This window comes from Sciurus vulgaris (assembly GCF_902686455.1).
Source record: "Sciurus vulgaris genome assembly, chromosome: 7".
Taxonomy (NCBI): Eukaryota; Metazoa; Chordata; class Mammalia; order Rodentia; family Sciuridae; genus Sciurus; species Sciurus vulgaris.
In genome coordinates this window covers 42348937-42370296 of record NC_136467.1, presented here as the reverse complement: position 1 = coordinate 42370296, position 21360 = coordinate 42348937, and the positions used below count along the sequence as shown (strand labels likewise).

The window sequence follows — 21360 nt, the reverse complement described above, 5'->3', positions numbered from 1 at the left end:
AGTTTACCTTATTGATCTTTTTATCCCCAAACCTAGCAAAATACCTAATATGTATTTAATGCTCTTGCAGGATCACTATGGTAACTTTTAAGTAGGCATTGTAATGTGTTTATTCTTACTGAAGAAAGACATAAATTGAATAGAATAATCAATTAGAAGTTCCATAAGTTATGAGCCAAGATTACTCTGGTGACTAATGGGTACCAGCATATACTGTTTTTTCTATTACTAATGCATCCATTCATTATGTAGAATTTTTCATCCAGTTGGTAAAATATGAAGACAGTTTATCCTTCTTATACATGTTCTTCTAATGGAATAGTGATTTTTTGTTGCTTTTAAGTGTAAATGACTACACAGGTAAATCCAGTACCCCTTTGCATATGATGTCTCAGAGAAAGCACAAACTGTTTTCTATAGTCATTTTTAGGATGACCAAAGTCCTGAATTCACTCATCAAATGAGATAGTACCCAGAGGATGCAAACCAGTGCTCAGCACATGTGAGGATCTCACTGCTAGTTAGAAAGCAATTATACAGTGCCTTAGGCATGGCTGTTTAACAGCTAGGAATGAAGCTAAAGTGAATAAAATATTGAAAATTCTACAAAAAGGGGACCAAATATGTTCACTTTGAAGCTGCCAAGTATGTGGCAAGAGAGAGCTTGATGTCCCCTCTTCCCTCAAGAGATAAGGTGGTAATAGATATCTATGAATTTTCAAGTTTTAATAAGCATGTAGATGATTTAGGGACCTTGTTAAAATGCAACTTCCTATTCAATGATTGTTAGGATCTAAGATTCTACATTTTCAACAAGCACCCAGAAGATGCTGATGTTCCATGAATCACCCTTTAAATAGCAAGGGTAGAGATGATAACATTTTTTATTTTTGTTTTGGTGTCTCTTAGGCATTTTCACATACATTATATTACATGAGTCTCACCATAAGCCTGTGCATTGGCATGTAGTATATTATCAGCAACTCTATTTTAAAGCTAAGACTTAAAAGTTAAGCAACTTGATAGAAATCACTTCATGTCTATTGTCCTAGACTACTCACACTACATCATCCTGACTCCACCGGTCTTTTACAAAACCCAAAACTTCCTTCGTGTGTACTGTACCATAATGACAAAGCACATGTACAATAATATTTTTTAAAAATAATTACATAATGTCTTCTTTTCGATAAGGATATTGTTGTTGACCTACTGTGACTATGGTGACTTTTTGAGTGATTTTTCTGTCTTAGAAATTAGAAAAGGCAAAGTTAACATCCGAGATAATACAGAAGCTTAGACAACAGCTATGAGGAAAAAGTCTATGCAACAAACATGAACAACCTATGACATAGTAGAAGAAAACATGTGAAAAGAGAACAAGACTAGAGAACTCATGGTGTATGTTTATGGTTGAAAAATAAAGGATAGGAGGGAAGGCTTTTTACATAAGATTGAAAGCAAGATGAAGAGATAGTATACTCTCAATATGGGCCTCAGTGAAAGATTGAACAGACACTGATTAGACAAAAATCCATAGAACTGGCAATGCATTTTAAATGTCTATGTGGGGTACTTGGAGTGGACTGGACAAACGGAAACTGAGAGGAAATACAATGGGGTCACTGTAACATAGTGACAGGAACAATAGTAATTTAGCACTGTTCCCTGCAGACATCCCTTTTGTAAAAGTAGCATAAACTGGTGGTGGATCTTTAAATAGGAAATGGAAGCCAGATATTTAGTAAATGAGTCCATTTATTTACTCATAAAAGAAATGGTAAGAACCAGTACTGCATCTTATAAGGAAAAGAAAAAAGAGGGAACACAATTTGAGAGATATTTTAAGGAACGGATAACTTGGTACCTACTCAGATGCTGAGTTCTGAAAGAGAAGGGGGAGGTATAAATGACTCAGATGTTTAAGTCAATGTAAATGAATGGTGAGTCATAAGTGCCATTTATAGAGATAAGGAACAAAAGACTAAGAGAATGGAAGAGGTATTGTGTTCAATTTTAAAGCAAGTGAGATGAAGGCAGAATATATTGATAAGGTAATTATAAAACTGAAGATTTTATATGTGAATATTAATTTTCTGAATAAATAAGAAAAACAAATTATCATTAATTATTTAAGTCTTTTTTGTAAAAAGAATAATACTCCTTTTTGGTTTTTAAATTTTTTTCCAGCCGTATTGAGAAATGCTAGACACAGAAGTTGTATGTACTCAAGGTATACACTGTCATGTTTTGATATATGTACACATTGTTAAATGTTCACCAAAATTAAGCTAATTAATATATCAATCACTTCATATAGTTATGATCTTTGGGAAGTTTCTTTGGGGTGAGAACATCACTTAAGATTAATTCCCTTGGCAAATGTTCTGAATGCACTGCAGCGTTATTAAATGTAGTCATTGTCTTAATCTATTCTGGCTGCTCTAACAAAATACCATAGACTGCTTTTCTTATAAACAAATTTAATTGTCACAGTTTTAGAAGCTGCAAAGTCCAAGACCAAGGTGCCAGTAGATTGGTATTTAGCATCTGGAGATGGCTTTCTGGTTCATTGTCAGTGCCTTCTGGCTGTGGCCTCACATGACTGTAAAGGCAAGGTGATTCTCTAAGGCCTCTTTTATAAGGGTACGAATCCCAGGAAACTCCTATGCAGGGACATGAATCACCTTCTAAATACCCCACCTACTAATACCATCATATAGGTCATTAGGTTTTCAGCTTAGGATTTGGGGAGTGTCAAACATTCAGAGCATAGCAACTATCATACACATTTAATCTCCAAAGTTTATTCATTGTACATAACTGAACCTTTGTATCATTTGTCCAACATCCCCCATGCCTTTTGAAGAAATATGGATGAACCTGGAGGACAGTATTCTAAGTAAGATAAGTCAGTCACAGAAAACTAAACCCAATACTGCATGACCTCACATATATGGAGAATCTAAACATTCTCCATTTTTGTACTTAATGATATTACCACTTATAATTAAAGCTTACTTCTTCCTGAAAATAATGTTTATCTATTATTTAATAATAGAGTATATGTTCTGTTTGCATTCCTTTTCATTAAGAAACTAAAAAAAAATCTAACCTAAGTATTATGCTATATTAAAAATAAATTATCAGGATAACATTTTTCCAGTATTGCAAAAGCCATATTTTGTTGTTGTTTCACTTTTTTCTAACAGTTATAACTTAAGTGGTTTATGCCATAGAAAGGACTATTTTACTCTGAGAAATAAGAGATAATAAACATTGTCATAACAAGCAACAAGAAAACCATCCCCTGAATTTTACAACAAACATTGGTCACCTTCAAAGAATTTTAAGATCACCAAGCAGTAGACTCCTCATATACCCTCAACTCTAATTTAATCATCCTTTCATTATTCCCTCAAAGCTCAGGGGAAATTTTTTTCTTCCCCTTAATTAAACTAATTCTCTCCACCTCTAGTGTGTACCCAACACTTCTGATATCTGGGACAGTTCTCTCCTAATTAAGATTTCCCTCTATGGATGTTTCACTCTCCTCTTCCTAGAATTCTCCATCCTCTCATAAGCATAAGAAATAATAAAAATATGACATTGATTCTTTGTGGTATAATATCAGTGTTTGCCTGTAAGCAGAGACTCCTGAAAAAAAATTGTTTTGTATTTTGCCTTCAATTATTATGAATAAATTCTCTTCTTAATTCTTATAAACTGGTTTCTACTTTATGCACTATTCAAACTTTTTCAGAAAAGGGCACAGAATGACAGTTTTATGTGTCAAAAATAATGACTTTTTCTGGGTCATCACATCTCTTCACCTTTCTGAAAGAGGCACTGGTACTGACTGTTGACATTTTTTCCTCTTCCTGAAAGTGTCGCCACTTTGGGATGCTAGCAACAGCAAAGACACTGTGCTCCTAGTCTTTCTGTGAAGGCTTTTTCCATCTTTCTGCCAGTTCTTTTACTCCTCCAAGAAGTTTTCGTTGTTCCCGACTCTTCTATCTACATGCTCATTTTTCTTGAAGAGCTCTTTCCTTTTTCTACTTGAAACCTCTAAACCCATGGATATAGTCTGAAGGTTCAAAGTCATTCCTAAGTGTCTCTTGTCTATAGAACATCTCTTTGTGAATGCTCCACCAGCATCCCCTTCAACTTTGCAACTGTAGTATCTGACCACCTTCTCCAAACTCTCAGGCAGACGTTGTATCTGAGGTTATATACAGCTATGTCATCAGTATCAATTCTCTTCCAGTGAAACAGCCTGGCAGTTGCAAAAAACAGTTATAGCACAATACAGAGAGAATTTTGAAGGTAAACAAAGTTAATTAATTTAAAACAAAAATCCCAAAGCCATTACTTCCTCTCTATGTCACCTTTATTTTGCTCCCCCCAGTCATTTTTCAATACCTAAATTATTATAAAAGAATTTTGGTTCAAATGCCTGTTTCTATTTTCCTCCTGTAGGATTTCATGCAGCACACCATCCTGACAACAATGCCCTTTCTTTACATTGAGGACCTCAAGTTTTCAAATTTCACTTTTTCCTTCTAAATTTCTATTGTGGTTTAGATCTAAAGTGTCCCCCAAAAGCTCATGTGTTGAAAGCATGTTCCTCAATGCTTCAAGGCTCAGGGGTGGGGCTTTTAGGCAATGATTGGATAATGAGGACTCTGACCTCATTGGCGGATTAGTCCATTTGCTCAGTGGATAAATCCATTTGTGAATTAATGGATCAAAGATTAATCCATTGATGACTGAATGGACTACTGGGAGGTGGTATCCAGTTGGAGAGGATAGATCACTGGGTGAGTGCCTGGAAATGTTCATCTTATCTCTGGTTCCTTATTTTTCTGCTTCCTGGCTGCCATTGATCTGAAAAGTTTTCCTACTCTCTGTCTTCTGCCATGGTATTCTGCCTCCCCTGGGAACTACAGCAATGGAGTTGGTCAACCATGAATTGAGACCTCTGAAACTATGAGACAAAATATATCATTCATCTTCCAAGTATCTTGTCAGGCATTTTGATCACAGCAACAACAACAACAAAAAAAATTGACTATTACAGGGCCTGTTCCTGAATTTTAGGATCTAGCTTGTACCATACTATACCCTGCTGCATATTATTACTGATTTTTACCCTGTTCTACTTATCCTGTGATCCCTGGAGTCTCCTTTGCTGCTTGATGCCTTTCTCTCCCATTAGTGCTATGATCATCCCTACCCCTGAGCTTGCTCCTAAGAGAACAACCATTTATTGAAGCTCTACCAAGTGGAAAGCATCACCTTTGTTTTGTATTAATAACTCTGCTGGATGAGTATGATGGCCTTCAAGTATAGATAAGGAAACAAGGTCAGAAACATGAAGTGATTTTAAATAGTCACGCCCCTAACATGTGGCAAAGGTAGTCAAATTCATTTCTTTCTGGTATAAAGCCCAATCTCTCTTCAGCATTCTGTATAATCATCTACCTACCTCCATTGCTCTTAGTATTTCTAATATTCCACTTTAAATACACCATTGCCATGACTCTTTCACTGATTGCAGTAAATTATAGGAAGGGCTCCTCTATCTGAGGGCTCCCTTCAGTGATACAGTTGTCTTGTACCATCTTTAAATAGCTCGTGTCTATGTTCCAATTTTACACTTTGGAATGGAAACAATGTGTTATCACTTGTTTGTAAATTTTGGGTCATCACCCACAATTCCAGAATTGCATTAGCAAGATTAGCATAATATGTGTTTTCAACAAATCTTTGATTGATTATACCTTACTTAAAATGCCAGTAATACCAAATTCTCTTTTCTTATAGGAAGTCAAAAATAAATGACACATAAAATTAGACATAAATACTTAATGTAAACTAATAATAGGTAATTTATAGTGCTTATGTCACTTTTTCTATTTCTATGTCAAAGTATAAGATTTAATGTTATGCTTACAGGAAGGGGCAACACAATCTAGCTTTTTTCTGATGAGTAAGTTTTCATTGACATAAGTAATTTTTATATGCAGTGATTTTTATATGCACCTTTTGTTTTTCTGCAAATAAACGTAAATTTCAGTAATAATCTTTGATGTAAACACTCAATATATCATTTTAATTCCATTATGCTTTGCCCCCACAGCTTAAAATTGCTATATTTTTTAATGATCTGGCAGAGAACAAATGCTTAGAGATTATACAAAGTCATTTAAAATGGTTATGTTCATTCACTAAAAATAAAATGACTTGGAAATTCCTTTTCACATGTTGGCAGAAATTTTTTTTTAAAAAGTGACAATAATAATTCAGGCTAACTTTAAATATGTATAGAGAAAGGTGACTTGCTTATAACAACTACTTAAATATAGGTTCATAACTGTGCAAATGAGAATATGCAAATATTTTAAGACCAACAAAATGAATTTCTGATGTATATAGCATCAATTTCACTGTACAGAGACACAGAGATAGGACCTTTTTGCATAGATATAGACATATACATTTCTTTATATAAAGTATTTAGGTTATCCCTACATCTATTAAAGTTAATTAGAGTTTTTCTCTTAATTTATAATCTCATTTTCTATATTTTCATCTAATCTGTGATGTTTCTTCTCCAACTTTATTACCTGCCCTGAGTGCCAGCTAATCATTTACAAAATATACATTAAGAAAGTTAGTTTTCATGGTATTTTGATTTTTAACCAGGCATGGTGGTAATTCCAGTGATTCTGAAGGTTGAGGCACGAGGATCACAAGTTCAAGACAATCCTCAGCAATTTAGGGAGGTCCTATCTCAAAGTAAAAAATAAAAAGGGACTGGGAGTGTAGATCAGTGGTTAAGTGCCCCTAGGTTCAATCCCCAGTACGAAATAAATAAGAAAGGTGTTCTGATTTTTAAATTTTTAATCAATATGGAAGTCAATTACCTCTCCAAAGAATATCTGTACATTTAGTTAATGAGAAAGAAAAGGATTGAATCTATTAGGTTAAAGTACATAAAACCACAGTTTTGAGATTTAAAATAATGACTGATTATAGATGAATGTAGGTACATAAGGCTCAATGATCATAAGTTTTAGGCACTTGCCAAGCTCTGGCTGGAGACTGAAATTCAGATTGGCATCTTAGCAGTTTGGAAACAGTATTCAATTGTACAGTAAATAAACAGAGAGCAGAAATTGCTAATGGTGTGGTGCTTGGATGAACTTATTCTAAACACACTGTCAGAAATCATGGAGTCTACTTTAATTTTAGCATTCTTTTAATTAAACATATAAGGGGAGGATGCCCTGATATCATTTCAATGTTTTTTGATATCTCAAGAATTTACCCTACCCTGATTGTACTACCAGGCTTGCTCAGACGGAACAGAATTTTTTTTTTTTTTTTTAAATGTGAAAGTCTCAACAAGTGCCCTTACCTGATTTTGAGATCTTTTCATCTGTTTTAATTTCAGGTCCTGGAGTAAATCATGTACATACACACATTCAACAACAAAAAAAAGAGAGAAAAATAGTTGAACACTAATCAGTACAAGTGGATTAATACAGTTTTCATTGTTTTTTCTTGCATTTTCTCAATTTCAATTATAGTTACTTTCATCACTACATTATCCTTTTATGACTATATCATTGGAAAATGTACCTTTGATAAATTATAAAGTAATTTAAGCAAAGCTAGTTTGATTTTAAACTCCAGTTTGCCAAAAAAGTTCTATATTAATCAAGTAATTTGGCATCTTGTCCTTAATAAAATCCAATCTCCTATGATTCATAAGAGCATTAAAAATAAAGAATTATAAACACTGCTCAGAAAAACATACCATGATTTTCCCAAATTGACCAATTTAAGCAATTTTCTATTTTTGACTGATACACTCAATTCATGGAGCTCCACCTGGTGGTAAACTTAATAATTTCAAAATGATATGATTTTATTAGTACCTTCTATTAATTTTATAAAATAAATTGAATAGGTCAAAATTAAGTTTAATAACATAATCAAACATTGAAATAAATATCTCACTTTCTTATTGTCACAGGATAATTCCCTTTGTCTATAAATTCATTCTAAAAGTATCAATATAGAAAAAATAGTTTTTGAAAAAAATGCGTATTTTTAACAAATATCCAAGTGATACCTAAAGCACCACCCTAACCAATGTAATAATTTAAAGTGTCCAGTTCCTCCCCTTATTTACTCAGCTTTGCTTAGGCATTATAGCTCCCCGCTGGGCACAGTCTTCTTCTGACTAATGGAAAGGTTCTGTTACAGTACAGCTGTCTTCCCTTCAAAAGCAGGAAAAGTGAACTCATACCAGGTTCACTCATTGAGTATACACTGTGTGCCAGAAATGGTGTTATTCAGTGTAATTCAGGTTGTAGCTTAGTAGGTTCTCATTTTCTGTAGTTACAACATAAAATAGCATATGTTTAAATGCAAAATTTTATGTAATAGAGAATAACAGTCATTCACACCCTACTTCCTTTAAGGCTCAGATTCACATCCTGTAAAAAGTGATGTTAGTGCTATTAATGTACTTTGACACTTTTTGGAATATATTTCTCTCCCTTTGTTGACACTTTTACTTCACTGGGAAATTTGATGTTGATGGTATTTTTATGTGCCTTATGTTATATAAAATATAAGTAATATAGTTTTTATTTATTCTCTGTGTTTCCTCGTTAGATTTTAAACTCTATCTGAACAAAAACTATGTCTTCTTTACTACTTAAGTATCAGAATTTGGTCAAATAACTGACATGTGGCATTTGATCAGTGAATACTATTGAATGAATAGCAAAGGAAACTGATTAGAAAATGAAAAAAAAAATGTTTCCTCTTGTATATCTTTAGTCCTAGAAGAAATTGGTTTGTCTCATGCTTCTAGAACTGGAGGTAAAAATTCAGTTTCACATACTTTACATTTAACTTTAGTTTAGAATGATATTTTTTCAATTAAGTGGTCTCATTCTGTGTTCAACCATACCAAATATGACCACCATTAACTCAATGACTCTTCTATTATTGGATTTCCTGATGCTATATGCTTTTTTCTATGCTAGTCTGGTTAAAGTTAAGTCATACCTAGTTCCTTCGTCCATAATGAAACAATACCAAACTCTTTTTGGTGGTGAATTTTTATGAATTTGGGTTTCACTGAAAGGGAAAGAATTTTTTTTCCTCAGAAAGTTCATTTTTATTGAATTATCCTAAAACCAATGATATAAACTTTCAAACAAATTAACAAAATTGTAATAATGAAAATTAATTTTCTGAAATATTTATTATGGTTCAAGTACTGACCCACTGTGAATTTGCATTATTTAATTGTTCTATAAAATAAGTGCTATTTTTATCTCCATTTGCAGATGAGGCAGTTAAGGCTTACAAAATACTTTGTCAAACTTCTTCCAGTTTTCAAGTGGCAATGCAGGACTCTCTTCTAGCTTCTCGGCCTTTTCTCCCTCACCAAACAGCACATCACAAGGTCCAAATGACCCTGATCTCCTTCCTAGTTCACCACTTTTGAAATGCATCTGATGTAAATAATTCCCAGAAACAAATTCCTACAAGTTTAAGGCTTTTCTTCCTAGGATAGGGCTCACTGTCATTTTAAAAATTAAAATGAGAAGCCTTTGAAAGAGCCTTGCTCTTTTACTCTGCACATGGTTCTTTCCTCAGTGAATCACATTGTCATCCTACCCTTAAAATGAAATTGTCTTAGCCTTAGTATTTGTTGAACGTTCTTTTGGAAAAACTAAAAGTTGTGGATGATATTTTCATAGAATATAATACAACTAGAATTGACTTGTACATAGAATTGCATAAGTGCTTTTATGAACATGCACTGTCAAATATACACATGTAATGGGATTACAGGGTTTTAGTATTATAATAAACACTAACAAGATAACATCAAATAAATCATGAGTTTTTTTGAAGGGTCAAGAGTGAGCTTTTAGATCATATAATCTGACTTTAAAAGACAGATCACTTACTAAGTTTTGTGACCTTCAGCATTTCTTAGAACAAGTCTCCATTTTGTCATTCATAAAATGGAGATAATAATGCTATAAAATTGTGAAAGTTATAAGTGATAAGAACATCACTATTTTAAATTTAGGCTCATTAAATTGCATGATCTTTCAAGATAATTTATTTCTCCATATAGAATTGGGACTTCACCCTTGAAATATTCAGAATGGGAATTGATATGTGAGAAACGGTCAACAGATTTTCTAAGGTGAGCAGTTCTTTTATTATCTATTTGGTCATTAAGAGCTTAATGCCACATTTTGTAGACAGAATTTCTACTGATGATTAATTCTTTAATATTTGAATCATATAAGGATGCAGTTCCCTACTAAGACCTATTTCTGGTCATATTTTTGAAAACCAACAAGATATACATTTTAAAAAATTTAGTCCAAAGGCTCTTCTGAGAAGCTGCAGGGAACTAAGGACAGTGGTTAATGTTAGTGCTTAAAATCTGGAGGGCAGAGAGAGGAATGGAAACTTTTATTTTTCACTCCACCATGACTGTTTGTTTGTTTGTTTGTTTGACCACCGACTAGCATTGTACAATAATGCAATATCTAGTTTGTATAAAGACTTGCCACTGGAGCCCTTCAATTTGGGCTCACATACAAGCATTTCAGAAACATGGAATCAAGAAATCCCCATGCTGAGTTGTTGAGGCAGACAACCTGCCATTTCATGTGGAGCACTGATTTTTCCAGGCTGTTGATTTCATTTATGAAACGTAAATTGCTGATGGGCCTGGGGAGGGGAGCTTCATTAATGATTTTTCAATGTCATCAACACTGTATTCTCAAGTACAACAGGCAGACCGAAGCTTCAGCATGCAAATCAGGGAAGACAGCAGAGAAGACCCAATCTGATTAGGAGTCTCTGCACAGCCTTCATTGAAGAAAATGAAAGGAACTTGTTCAATATATAAATCCTGAGAATCTGCATCCTTTTAAGTCCTCCATTTTAAACACTTTGCAAGGTAGCAGTTCATTATCATTGATTAGTTTTCTTACTTTATTTTGCATATGCAACCATATCACATTGCATTTTCAGCATATACTGGTCTTATATGTGTAATAAAATGCAATGATTATTTTTTAGCCCCATGACATTTTGCATTTGTTACATGGTAGTAAGTAAGCTAAGTGCATTATATGCATTACCTATATTTCATTAATTTAACATTAAATATTCATTTGGTTATTAGTGCTCTAATTCCAATATCATATAAACTTTGTGAGTCCTAGAATGAAATATTTTTTTCTCTGCTATTTGATAGTGCTTAAGAAGTGCTTTGCACAGAGTAAAGATCAGTAAATATTTCTTTGAAAAGTGGCCAAAGTATATAATCTTTGCTTATCACTCCTGTGAGGTAAATATTAATAGACCCACTTTCCAGATGGCAGAATTGATGCTTAATAATAAGTCTAAATAATAAATCTTAATAATTAAGTCTATATGCTCTAGTAAGTAGCAAAACTGTTATTTGAATCCTGTTTTTTTTCCCCAGTTCCAAAGTTTTAAGTACTCTGAAGCACACTGCCATAACTACTGTTGCTAAACATAGAGTTAAAAGGTTTAAATCATTGCATACATAAAAACAATGTAGAAAACCACATTGTATATCACATAGGCAAATTATATTATCTAAATTTTATTCCCTAGAAAAACTAGCGGCTGTCATTAACACTATAATTAGCATGTAGACTATAGCCACTGAAGTTTCTATTTTTTTGATCCAGTCATTAAATCACAAATTATATTATTTCCTAAACTGAGCTGGTAACAATAAATAAAAAGACCAAGCATTGATAGAAAAGTTATAGCTATCCCACACACTCTTGAAGTAGTATTTATTTTTCAATATCATGGAAAGTTTTTTCCTATTAAAAAGCAAGTCACAGAACCTATTCATATAAAATATACAAAGGAACATTAGCACTGTTATCCCTTTTCAGTCATCTCTGAGTTTTAGTCTGAGGGGGTCTGGAAAGCATTATGGCAGAGGACAAGAATCTAGTTACCCTGCCAGATGCAGGATAACTGCATGCCCTGGGCAAGGCAAGCTCAGAGTTTGCACTCTCATATTAATAAACAGATCGCTGTGGAAATCAAACTGAATACTGCATGGGAAGTTTTTAGCACAGTGCCAGGTACAAAGTAAATTGAGCACATTGGTTATGTTCTTGATAGTCTAAATTATTTTCCTTATACTTTCTTAACAATTTTAAATAAAATATATTTAAAATAAAATGAAGTTATATTTACAATAAATAACATTCATACTGTATAGAGGGATAAGAGGGGTGGGAGGGATAGGGGGGAATAACAGAATGAATCAAAAACTATTACCCTAGGTAAATGTATGCTTACAAAATGGTATCCTCTACTTCATGTACAAACAGAGAAACAAGATGTATCCTACTGGTTTACAATAAAAATGAATTTAAAAATATAACATTCATAAGTTTATTTTAAACCCATGGTTTGCACATCATGTAAGTAACATTTGGACTTTTTGATGAAAACTGCTACTTCTACTATGACTACCACTACTACTAGTATAACACAAAGATGAGTGCACACACACCCTTCCTCACTCTTAGTTCTCACTAAAATGAATTTAGAACTACTATCACTGCACAGACATCACTGAACTCTTGTCTTTTCCTGAATACATCTTAAGAACAATAGTTGTTTTGTATAGATTCAGTATGCTGGAATAGGTAGAATTTGATTTTATCTGCTGTGGACTCATTACTTTGTTGTCTATATAAATAAAACCATGAAAAGTTAAGATCTGACTGGCTTTAAGTTTGATTCAGAAGTTTTTCAGTTGATAAACTTCTAAAAGAAGAACATGCCCTAAGTTTGAACAAAATCACACACAGAAAGCCAACACCTGATATATTACGTAATTTTTCATCTTATATATGTCTTTTTTTTCTATATTGTAGAGACTACTCAATTTAACATTTTCCTTCCTCTTTGTAACTGTGTCTACAATCTAACACTTTTTACATCCTGTGTTCCCATTTCCCTGACTGTGTTTCTAAAGCAGCATCATCCATCATGAATTAAAGAGTCCTCTGTGCATAACACAGAGGCAAGGTGGTGGTCTTTCCAAGTAATTTCACAACCTCAACCACATCAAGAAATTGGAGAAATAATGTTTGCATTGCAGTGGGAGAAAAATAGGCAAAAACAACCAAGTAATAGTCCTTCCATTTGAAAAGCACACCCTTTATTCATTAACCAAATGAACAAATGCATGAACTCCGAACCTCTCTAAATTGCAACTTGCTCACCTTATGAAATGGAAATAATTATAATTATCCCAGGTACTTGTGGCTAAGATTAGATGAATAACAACAAATATTTCCTCAGCATTCATGTACTAATATCTAAATAATAGATATCCATTGGTTGGAAGAAAGTTTTGATGCATCTTATCTAAGGCAGGTTGGAAGTCACCTTGTTTTTCCTCTTTCCTAGCCGACTCCCCTCTTTACTGCTTTGTGTGATTTTCTATCATTCCTTTTTGCAGCCTCAGTGCCTGGATGTTGCCAGAATATTACAACCACACTCAAAAAATGTTATTGATATACAACAATTTAAAATTTTATTTCAGAATTACAATAAATTAAAAATATATGCTTCCCTTTTAGCTTATTTATACCAAAATAAGAGGTGGAATCCCTGTCCCATTAACTTAAGTCATTCCATGGGTGGAAAAGCATGTTAGAGCCGGTCACCAGACATTGAATATTGCTGCACACTATCTCCAGTATTTTCATATTTAATTTGGTTCATTCACTTAAAACTATCCAGAAAGGCCAGGTTAAGTCTTTAGTTTGTTGTTAGTTCTTTAAAAATTGAAGCTTCAGTCCCAATATATGCAATATAGTAATTCTTCCTATAACATATGGACACACATACAAACCATCCCTACACATACATGTTGTTTCTGTCTCGGTCTCTGTCTCTGTCTCTGTCTCTCTCTCTCTCTCTCTCTCTCTCTCTCTCTCACACACACACACACACACACACACATGCACACACGTACCTCTCATCACCATTAAGTCAACAAGAATAAAATCCCTGTGCTTTGTAAACTTCCACAGGTATGGTTCTAAAATGGCTCTAGTTCACAATGCCTGCACTTAATGTATGATTCAATACTTTATGCCTGATTCTGCAGTCCTTCCTTGGCAAGATTCCCATAGGAGTTTAATGCTGAAAAAAAGTTTGCTGAGTGGACATTAAAAACACAAAATAGGCCAGAGGGCATTGTCTCTTTTCAGCACAGAGTAAATGCATACATTGTTCCTGCCTCATTCTGTCATCATTTCATCTTCATGATTCTTTGTCTTTTGTGTATGCTAAATGCAATGTACCACATTTCTGACGGTGTCACTCTGCCTTTATCTATTCTTTCTTTCATGCCTACTTATGTGTAGCCTCATTATTCTTTCCTTCCCTGAAGCATCCCAATGTGAAGTGTATGCATTTAAATAGGTACTCCATAATTGGAGATGGCTGCACACATTGTAGGTCACACAGAACTGTCAGTCAGAACAAGGCCTTATGATGTTATTTGAAGATGGCAAGACAACTCATTGGATGTATTTCAACTAATGAGCCAATTGATTTTAAACCTTTCAATGGGTTCAGCATGCTTACAATAATCACTTACAAATGTAAACAAGCAAACACTCTGGTTTTTCAGGGGAAAGTTGCTAACTAGATTCTTACTTGTTTCTCTGGGCACCAACATTGATTTTCTAACCTTGAAGTAAAAATAATCAATAAGGTTAATGAAAGGTCTTAAGTTTAACTATGGACCAATCCTTTTTCTGGTTTAAGTATTTAAAAATAATAGATAACTTATATGTAACATAATACATTCAAAATTTTAAATGGAGAGAAAAAATGAGAAGAATTATTCTTACACTTGAAAATTTTTTCCCTCAAGGACAGAAGCATAATGGTGTGATAAGAAAAGTAGATTTGCAGAGTGGGATTGACCTACTCTAATCCTACTCTACCCCTTTTAATGAGGGCTTAACTGGAAATAATACAGGGAGAAAATACTGTGACTTTAAACTTATAAATATGTGATGTATATAATAATACACATAGATATATTTTCTATACATGTAATTGTACATACATCATGGTTATATTTAACTATTTGGATGAAATAGATAATGATTTTTAGTGCTTTCATAAATTACTTTTGTAAAGGCAATTCTTATAGAACAAATCCTGGCACATTGAATGACCTTTCTTACCAATATATAAACCCTTTACATTCTACCATCTTGGCATGATGGACATAAAGAAAAAAGTCTTAGGCTGTAAGTTGCTGCTCAGTGGGAGAGTCTGTTACAGGTGTAACTTTCACTATAATAATTATTCAGAAAATGAGTAATGATTAACTTGTAAAGGCCTCTATTGACATTTTATGCTTTAGAATCCTGATAGATCTTTTTTTTTTTTTTTTTTTTTTTCAGTCAACAAATCATCTGTAATGTTCCCCACTCCTAGTACAACAAAATTATTATGGAAACAAAAATCTTAACTGTGTGGTTAAGAAAGGTATTGCTAAGATATTTCAGCACTGAAAAAGAGGAATGCAAGTTTAACTTTAGTAACTTTTAAACCTAATACTAAGTACCTAATCCAGTATAGAAATCTTTGATAGTCATTTAATCCTGTGTATCAGTTTCTTTACTGTTAACATGATAATATTTTTCCTTAAATATTTCAAAGCTGAATTAAATCATGCCAACAAATTAAATCAGAAACAAGGCACAGAGCACATAAAAATAAAAATACTAATGTGGATTATTACTTTAAATATTGCATACCAAATATTGGGTTTTAAAAATATTATAGAAAGTCTTAATATTTCTTAGAAAAAGGTCAGTATCATGAATAAAGATGATATATATGAACTGCAATATTATAGGAAAGTTTTAGGAATTCAGAATGGTGAGTCAAACATATAGATTAATTGGACTTTCTTATTAGAACTATCAATTATGTGAAAAAATAAATCCCTGTAGTGTAAGTTTAAACCAATTCAGAATTTTAAATAATGTTAAAACTAGAACTTTTTGGCAGAAAACTCAATCTTTCTATGTTAATCATTGGACATTGTAATATTTGTGGTCACCAGATGTGGCAGTTTGAGAACACTGGGTAAGTGTAGACTGTCATTTATTAAGTTATCCTATTCTGGAAAGTTCTTCATGGGATAAATCTCTGAAATGAATCTTTTTCATAAAAGCAGAATACATAATATGTATTCATCAACAAACCATTGAGCTTTTCCCCTATATGTTTGTATCTGGATAAATCACTATTAAAATAGTGTTTATGGAACCACCATCAGGAACTTTATGGTGAGAATAAAACTAATGACAACTGAACATGCATAAAATAAAAACTTCCAGAAAATAAAAACTGACAGACATTGCTAGCATGGTCCTGCAAGTTGTCTGGTTGCCTTCATGCTAAGAAGAATGTCCTCAGGTCCACAAATATCAATCCTAAATTTATTCTTCACTAACTCTACCTGGATCTTTGTTCTGCCCATCCTTTGCTCTGTCCACAGGAGAATTTACATGGCCATGTCTTCAAATTTCAAATACAGGCCAATATGTCAGGCAAGTATATCTCCAATCCAAATCTGCATTCCAAACCTCACATCAAAACAGCCATCTCTATTTGAATGTCCTAAATGTGCCTCAACTCAGAATGTTATAAAACAGAATTATGATCTTCTAGCTTTGTCTTGACTTATTCCACTATCCCATCTCAATGTCTTAATTCATCTCAGTGTCCCATCTCATTTTAATTGAACCTGGTTTCTACTATATTGAAATAACTTTGAATTGCATTTCTACATTCTAAGATATTATCAAGTCCATGATGCTGAATTCTGAGTATAAGAATCTTCCTTCCCAGATTACACGAAATTATTTACATTCACAGCCCTCCTAGGTCTCTAGGGAGGTAGGAGCTTAACTTGGGTAAATGCCAATTAGCAAATACAGATGGCTTGATCACACTCACTAGTCATCTTCCTAACACCCTGAATTACTTTTTCTCTAGGAATACATGCACGCTTCAAAACCCAGCACCTTTTGTTTCAATGGAGTTGTGTTCATCTCTCTTTCCTAATATACCAATCTTTCTTCCCTATTGCAGTGCTATTGAAAAATGTCTTCCTAGTACCTTGAACACTGTCTTGTGAAATTTTCTTTTGAGATCATGATTGTATTATCATCATATAACAACCTCAGTAAATTTCTTGCTTATTTTGTTATCTGAAACCATTTTACCAACACGCTAAAAGCTATCTATAAAGTCACTTCATGTCATTTTGAAGGTAATAATTTCTGGTTCATTCAAATTGTCTTTGTTTTTGGTAAATTTTGGTCATTTAAAATATTTTAGAAATCTTCCATTTCATATAAATTTTAAATACACACAAATCACACTTATGATTTGAAAACTTCTACTTTATCTGTAAAGTGCTACATTTTTCCTATATCTTTGTCTCTCTGTCTCTTTCTCTACCTCCCCCCTTCCCCAACCCCTTCCTCTCCCCCCACCCCATTTTTATTTCTTCTATGGCCAATTTTGTTTGAGATTTGTACATTTCAGTCATTCTTATTTTTAAAAAATGTCACTAACATGGGTTTGCTTTTCATTTTATGGTGCAGATGTGTTAAAAATCCCTCAGTGGGGGGAATTTTGTTAATTTCTCTGTGCAATTTCTGGCCTGACCATTATTTTGAAGAACTTATTTATATATATATCTTTAATGTCATGTAAATGTATATATATGATCATGTCATCCATATTCAAGAAAATTGTTTCTGGGGTTGTATAGTCTCAATGTATTATTTTTAATACTGGTATCTACTTTGTTATTCATAAACTATATTATTAACTTGATCTACACAATTCCATACCTTCTTTGTGTTCTTATGATTAGCTTCAGACTTATATAGCAATTCATATGCAGCAGAAAAAACAAACTACCCCATGTGGTCCATTTTTCTTCTTCCTCACTCCTGGAATCACTTGCAGTTAAGTGCACCAGGAGCCTAAGACGTCCCCAATGACACAGTGATGGGACTGCCACACAGTCACACATACCCTCGTGCTCCATTCTTTGTGAGGCTGACTGTAATGCCAAGACAGGCAGAACACAGAAGGCCAGTACTGAAGACAGTAGAGCCTGCCTTGAATGACCACATGACTCCAACCAATACTCACCCATCCGATTTTTTTTTTTCATAAGATTTGGAATTTGGGGGTGTATTTCAACCTGAGATTTGTATTATTATGGCTGCTACTGTTTTCCTTTCCTTCCTTCCTTTGTTTTTTTTCTTTGAATTTTGGTGGTGTGATTCTTCCCAATGACCCAGTCTTACACTGGGCCTCCAGACCAGTGTTTATTCTGAAGAAGCCAAACCTTTGCCCCACAGTGTTAGTAGGATTTTTCCTGAACAAGTCTCTTCCAGCAGTTGACTTGTCTCAGGTCTGAATGAGAGCTGAGTCTATTTCCTTCATTTTCCTGGTTCTGCAATTCCTTTAAACTCTAACCCCAGAGAGATGTTAGCAGCAACTGGGGGAGGAAGGATTTTACTTCTGCACCTGGTGAAGTGCAGTGAGACTTAATTAAAATCCCTGGTTATTCCAATGTACACTATTGCTTTAACTATATTAGGGCATCTCTACTAGTCAGCAATTTTGTTTAAAGCAAGCACTCATGCAGTTTCACTACCTTTCTATTCTGTTTTTCATTTGGTTATGTTTTCTTCTTGAATGCACATGATTAAGTCTTTTTAAAATCCATCTACATTTTATCTTTCATTTTAGGGACCGTAGAAGAGATCTCAGTCTGCGTATGCACTTCCGTTTTCTTGGAAAACGAGGCTTTAAACAGCCAGAATCCATGCCTCCACAAATACTCACTGAGTCAGAATCTCTGCTGCTATGTCCTCAACAATATTTTTATTTTAATTCAAAATCTGGTTAATTCATAACCATATTTAAGAGTGTGCATCATGTTCTCTTATTATGTGTGATGATTCTTTAGTGGAAATTTCATAAAGTCTATTAAGGAACTCCACTTACTGAAAGAAGTGATAAACTCTTAACCCAATAATTTTTTTTTAAAAAATGTGATTCCTGTTAGTGAAGATTTATTTGAAATGAAACTGTTCTGTTTTGTGCTAGATGACATTGATCGCATTAGACAAAGAAAGTCTAACAAGATACAACCTTTCACAGGTGAAAGTGAAAGTAACTTTGCATGTCATGATCATATTTGACCTATAAAATGTCCACATACTGTCATTCACATTCAGTACTTCAAGTTTCAATTCTGACTGGTTGTTTGATAAAAAGAAGAAATTTAATGCATGAGATTTCAAAGCACCATTAATATTTTAGCACATATTAGGTAGACATGATTGTCACCTGAAATGTGAAAATAAAAATGAATATCCTCAAGGTAATTTGAAGGCTCAATTTCTAAAATAATAATAATAATAATAATAATAATAATAATAATTGGAATGAAATTTAAAGTAACAATTCTAGTGATTGCATTTAATTGATTTTTATACAAAACCTTGTCTACTCATCCTGTGCATTACAAGTTGTAAAGAAAATGGTACAACAAAGTAAAAATTCAATTTTGTTTATTTTTTCGAAGAACCAACTATTTATTTTGTCAATTTTTTGTATTGTTTCTTTTGTTTCAATTTCATTGATTTCAGCTCTGAGTTTATTTCCTGTCTTCTACTACTTTTGGTGCTGTTCTGTTCTTCTTTTTCTAGGGCTTTGAGCTGTAGTGTTAGGTTGTTTATTTGTTGAGTTTTACTTCTTTTATTAAATGCGCTCCATGAAATAAATTTCCCTCTAAGTACTGCTTTCATAGTGTCCCAGAGATTTTGATATGATGTTTCTTTGTTCTCATTTACCTCTAAGAATTTTTTAATTTCCTTCCTAATATCTTCTGTTATCCATTCATCATATAATAGCATATTGTTTAATCTCCAGGCGTTGGAATAGTTTCTGTGTTTTACTCTTTCATTTATTTCTAACTTCAATCCATTATGATCTGATAGAATACATGGTAGTGTCTCTATCTTCTTGTATTTGCTAACATTAGCTTTGTGGCATAATATATGGTCTATTTTAGAGAAGGATCCATGTGCTGCTGAGAAGAAAGTGTATTCACTCTTGGTTGGATGGAATATTCTATAAATGTCCGTTAAGTCTAAATTATTGATTGTGTTATTGAGATCTATGGTTTCTTTGTTCAATTTTTGTCTGGAAGATCTGTCCAGTGGTGAGAGAGGCGTGTTAAAATCACCTAGTATTATTGTGTTGTGGTCTATTTGGTTTCTGAAATTGAGAAGGATTTGTTTGACATACATAGATGAGCCACTGTTTGGGGCATAGATGTTTATGATTGTTATATCTTGCTGATTTATGCTTCCCTTAAGCAGTATGAAATGACCTTCTTTATCCCTTCTGACTAACTTTGGCTTGAAGTCTGCTTTTCGGTTTTTTTTTTTTTTTTTTTTTTTTTTATTGTAAACAAATGGGATACATGTTGTTTCTCTGTTTGTACATGGCGTAAAGGCATACCATTTGTGCAATCATGAATTTACATAGAGTAATGTTGTTTGATAAACCTTTAGCCACACTAACGAAGAGAAGATGAGAGAAAACCCAAATCACTAAAATTCAGAATGAACAAGGAAATATCACAACAGACAGGATTGAAATACAAAACATAATTAGAAGCTATTTTGAAAATCTATACTCCAACAAAATAGAAAATTTTGAAGACATCAACAGGTTTCTAGAGACATATGAATTGCCTAAACTGAACGAGGAGGACATAAACAATTTAAATAGACCAATTTCAAGTACTGAAATAGAAGAAGTCATCAAAAGCCTACCAACAAAGAAAAGTCCGGGACCAGATGGGTTCTCAGCCGAGTTCTACAAAACCTTTAAGGAAGAGCTCATTCCAATACTTCTCAAAGTATTCCACAAAATAGAAGAGGAGGGAATCCTCCCAAACTCATTCTATGAAGCCAATATCACACTGATACCTAAACCAGAAAGAGACTCATCAAGGAAAGAAAATTTCAGACCAATATCCTTAATGAGCATCGACGCAAAAATTCTCAACAAAATTTTAGCAAATCGCATACAAAAACATATTAAAAAGATAGTGCACCATGATCAAGTGGGCTTCGTCCCAGGGATGCAAGGTTG

The 21360-nt window shown here is 33.4% G+C and overlaps 1 protein-coding gene across 1 annotated transcript in view; it reads right to left on the bottom strand.

Annotated features, from left to right (window-relative positions):
* Positions 1 to 21360, bottom strand: part of TRDN (triadin) — a 441243-nt gene that overhangs the window by 70829 nt on the left and 349054 nt on the right. Inside the window, 1 exon segment of the mRNA XM_079147356.1 lies at positions 7424 to 7462. Coding sequence (XP_079003482.1) covers positions 7424 to 7462 — 39 coding nt within the window.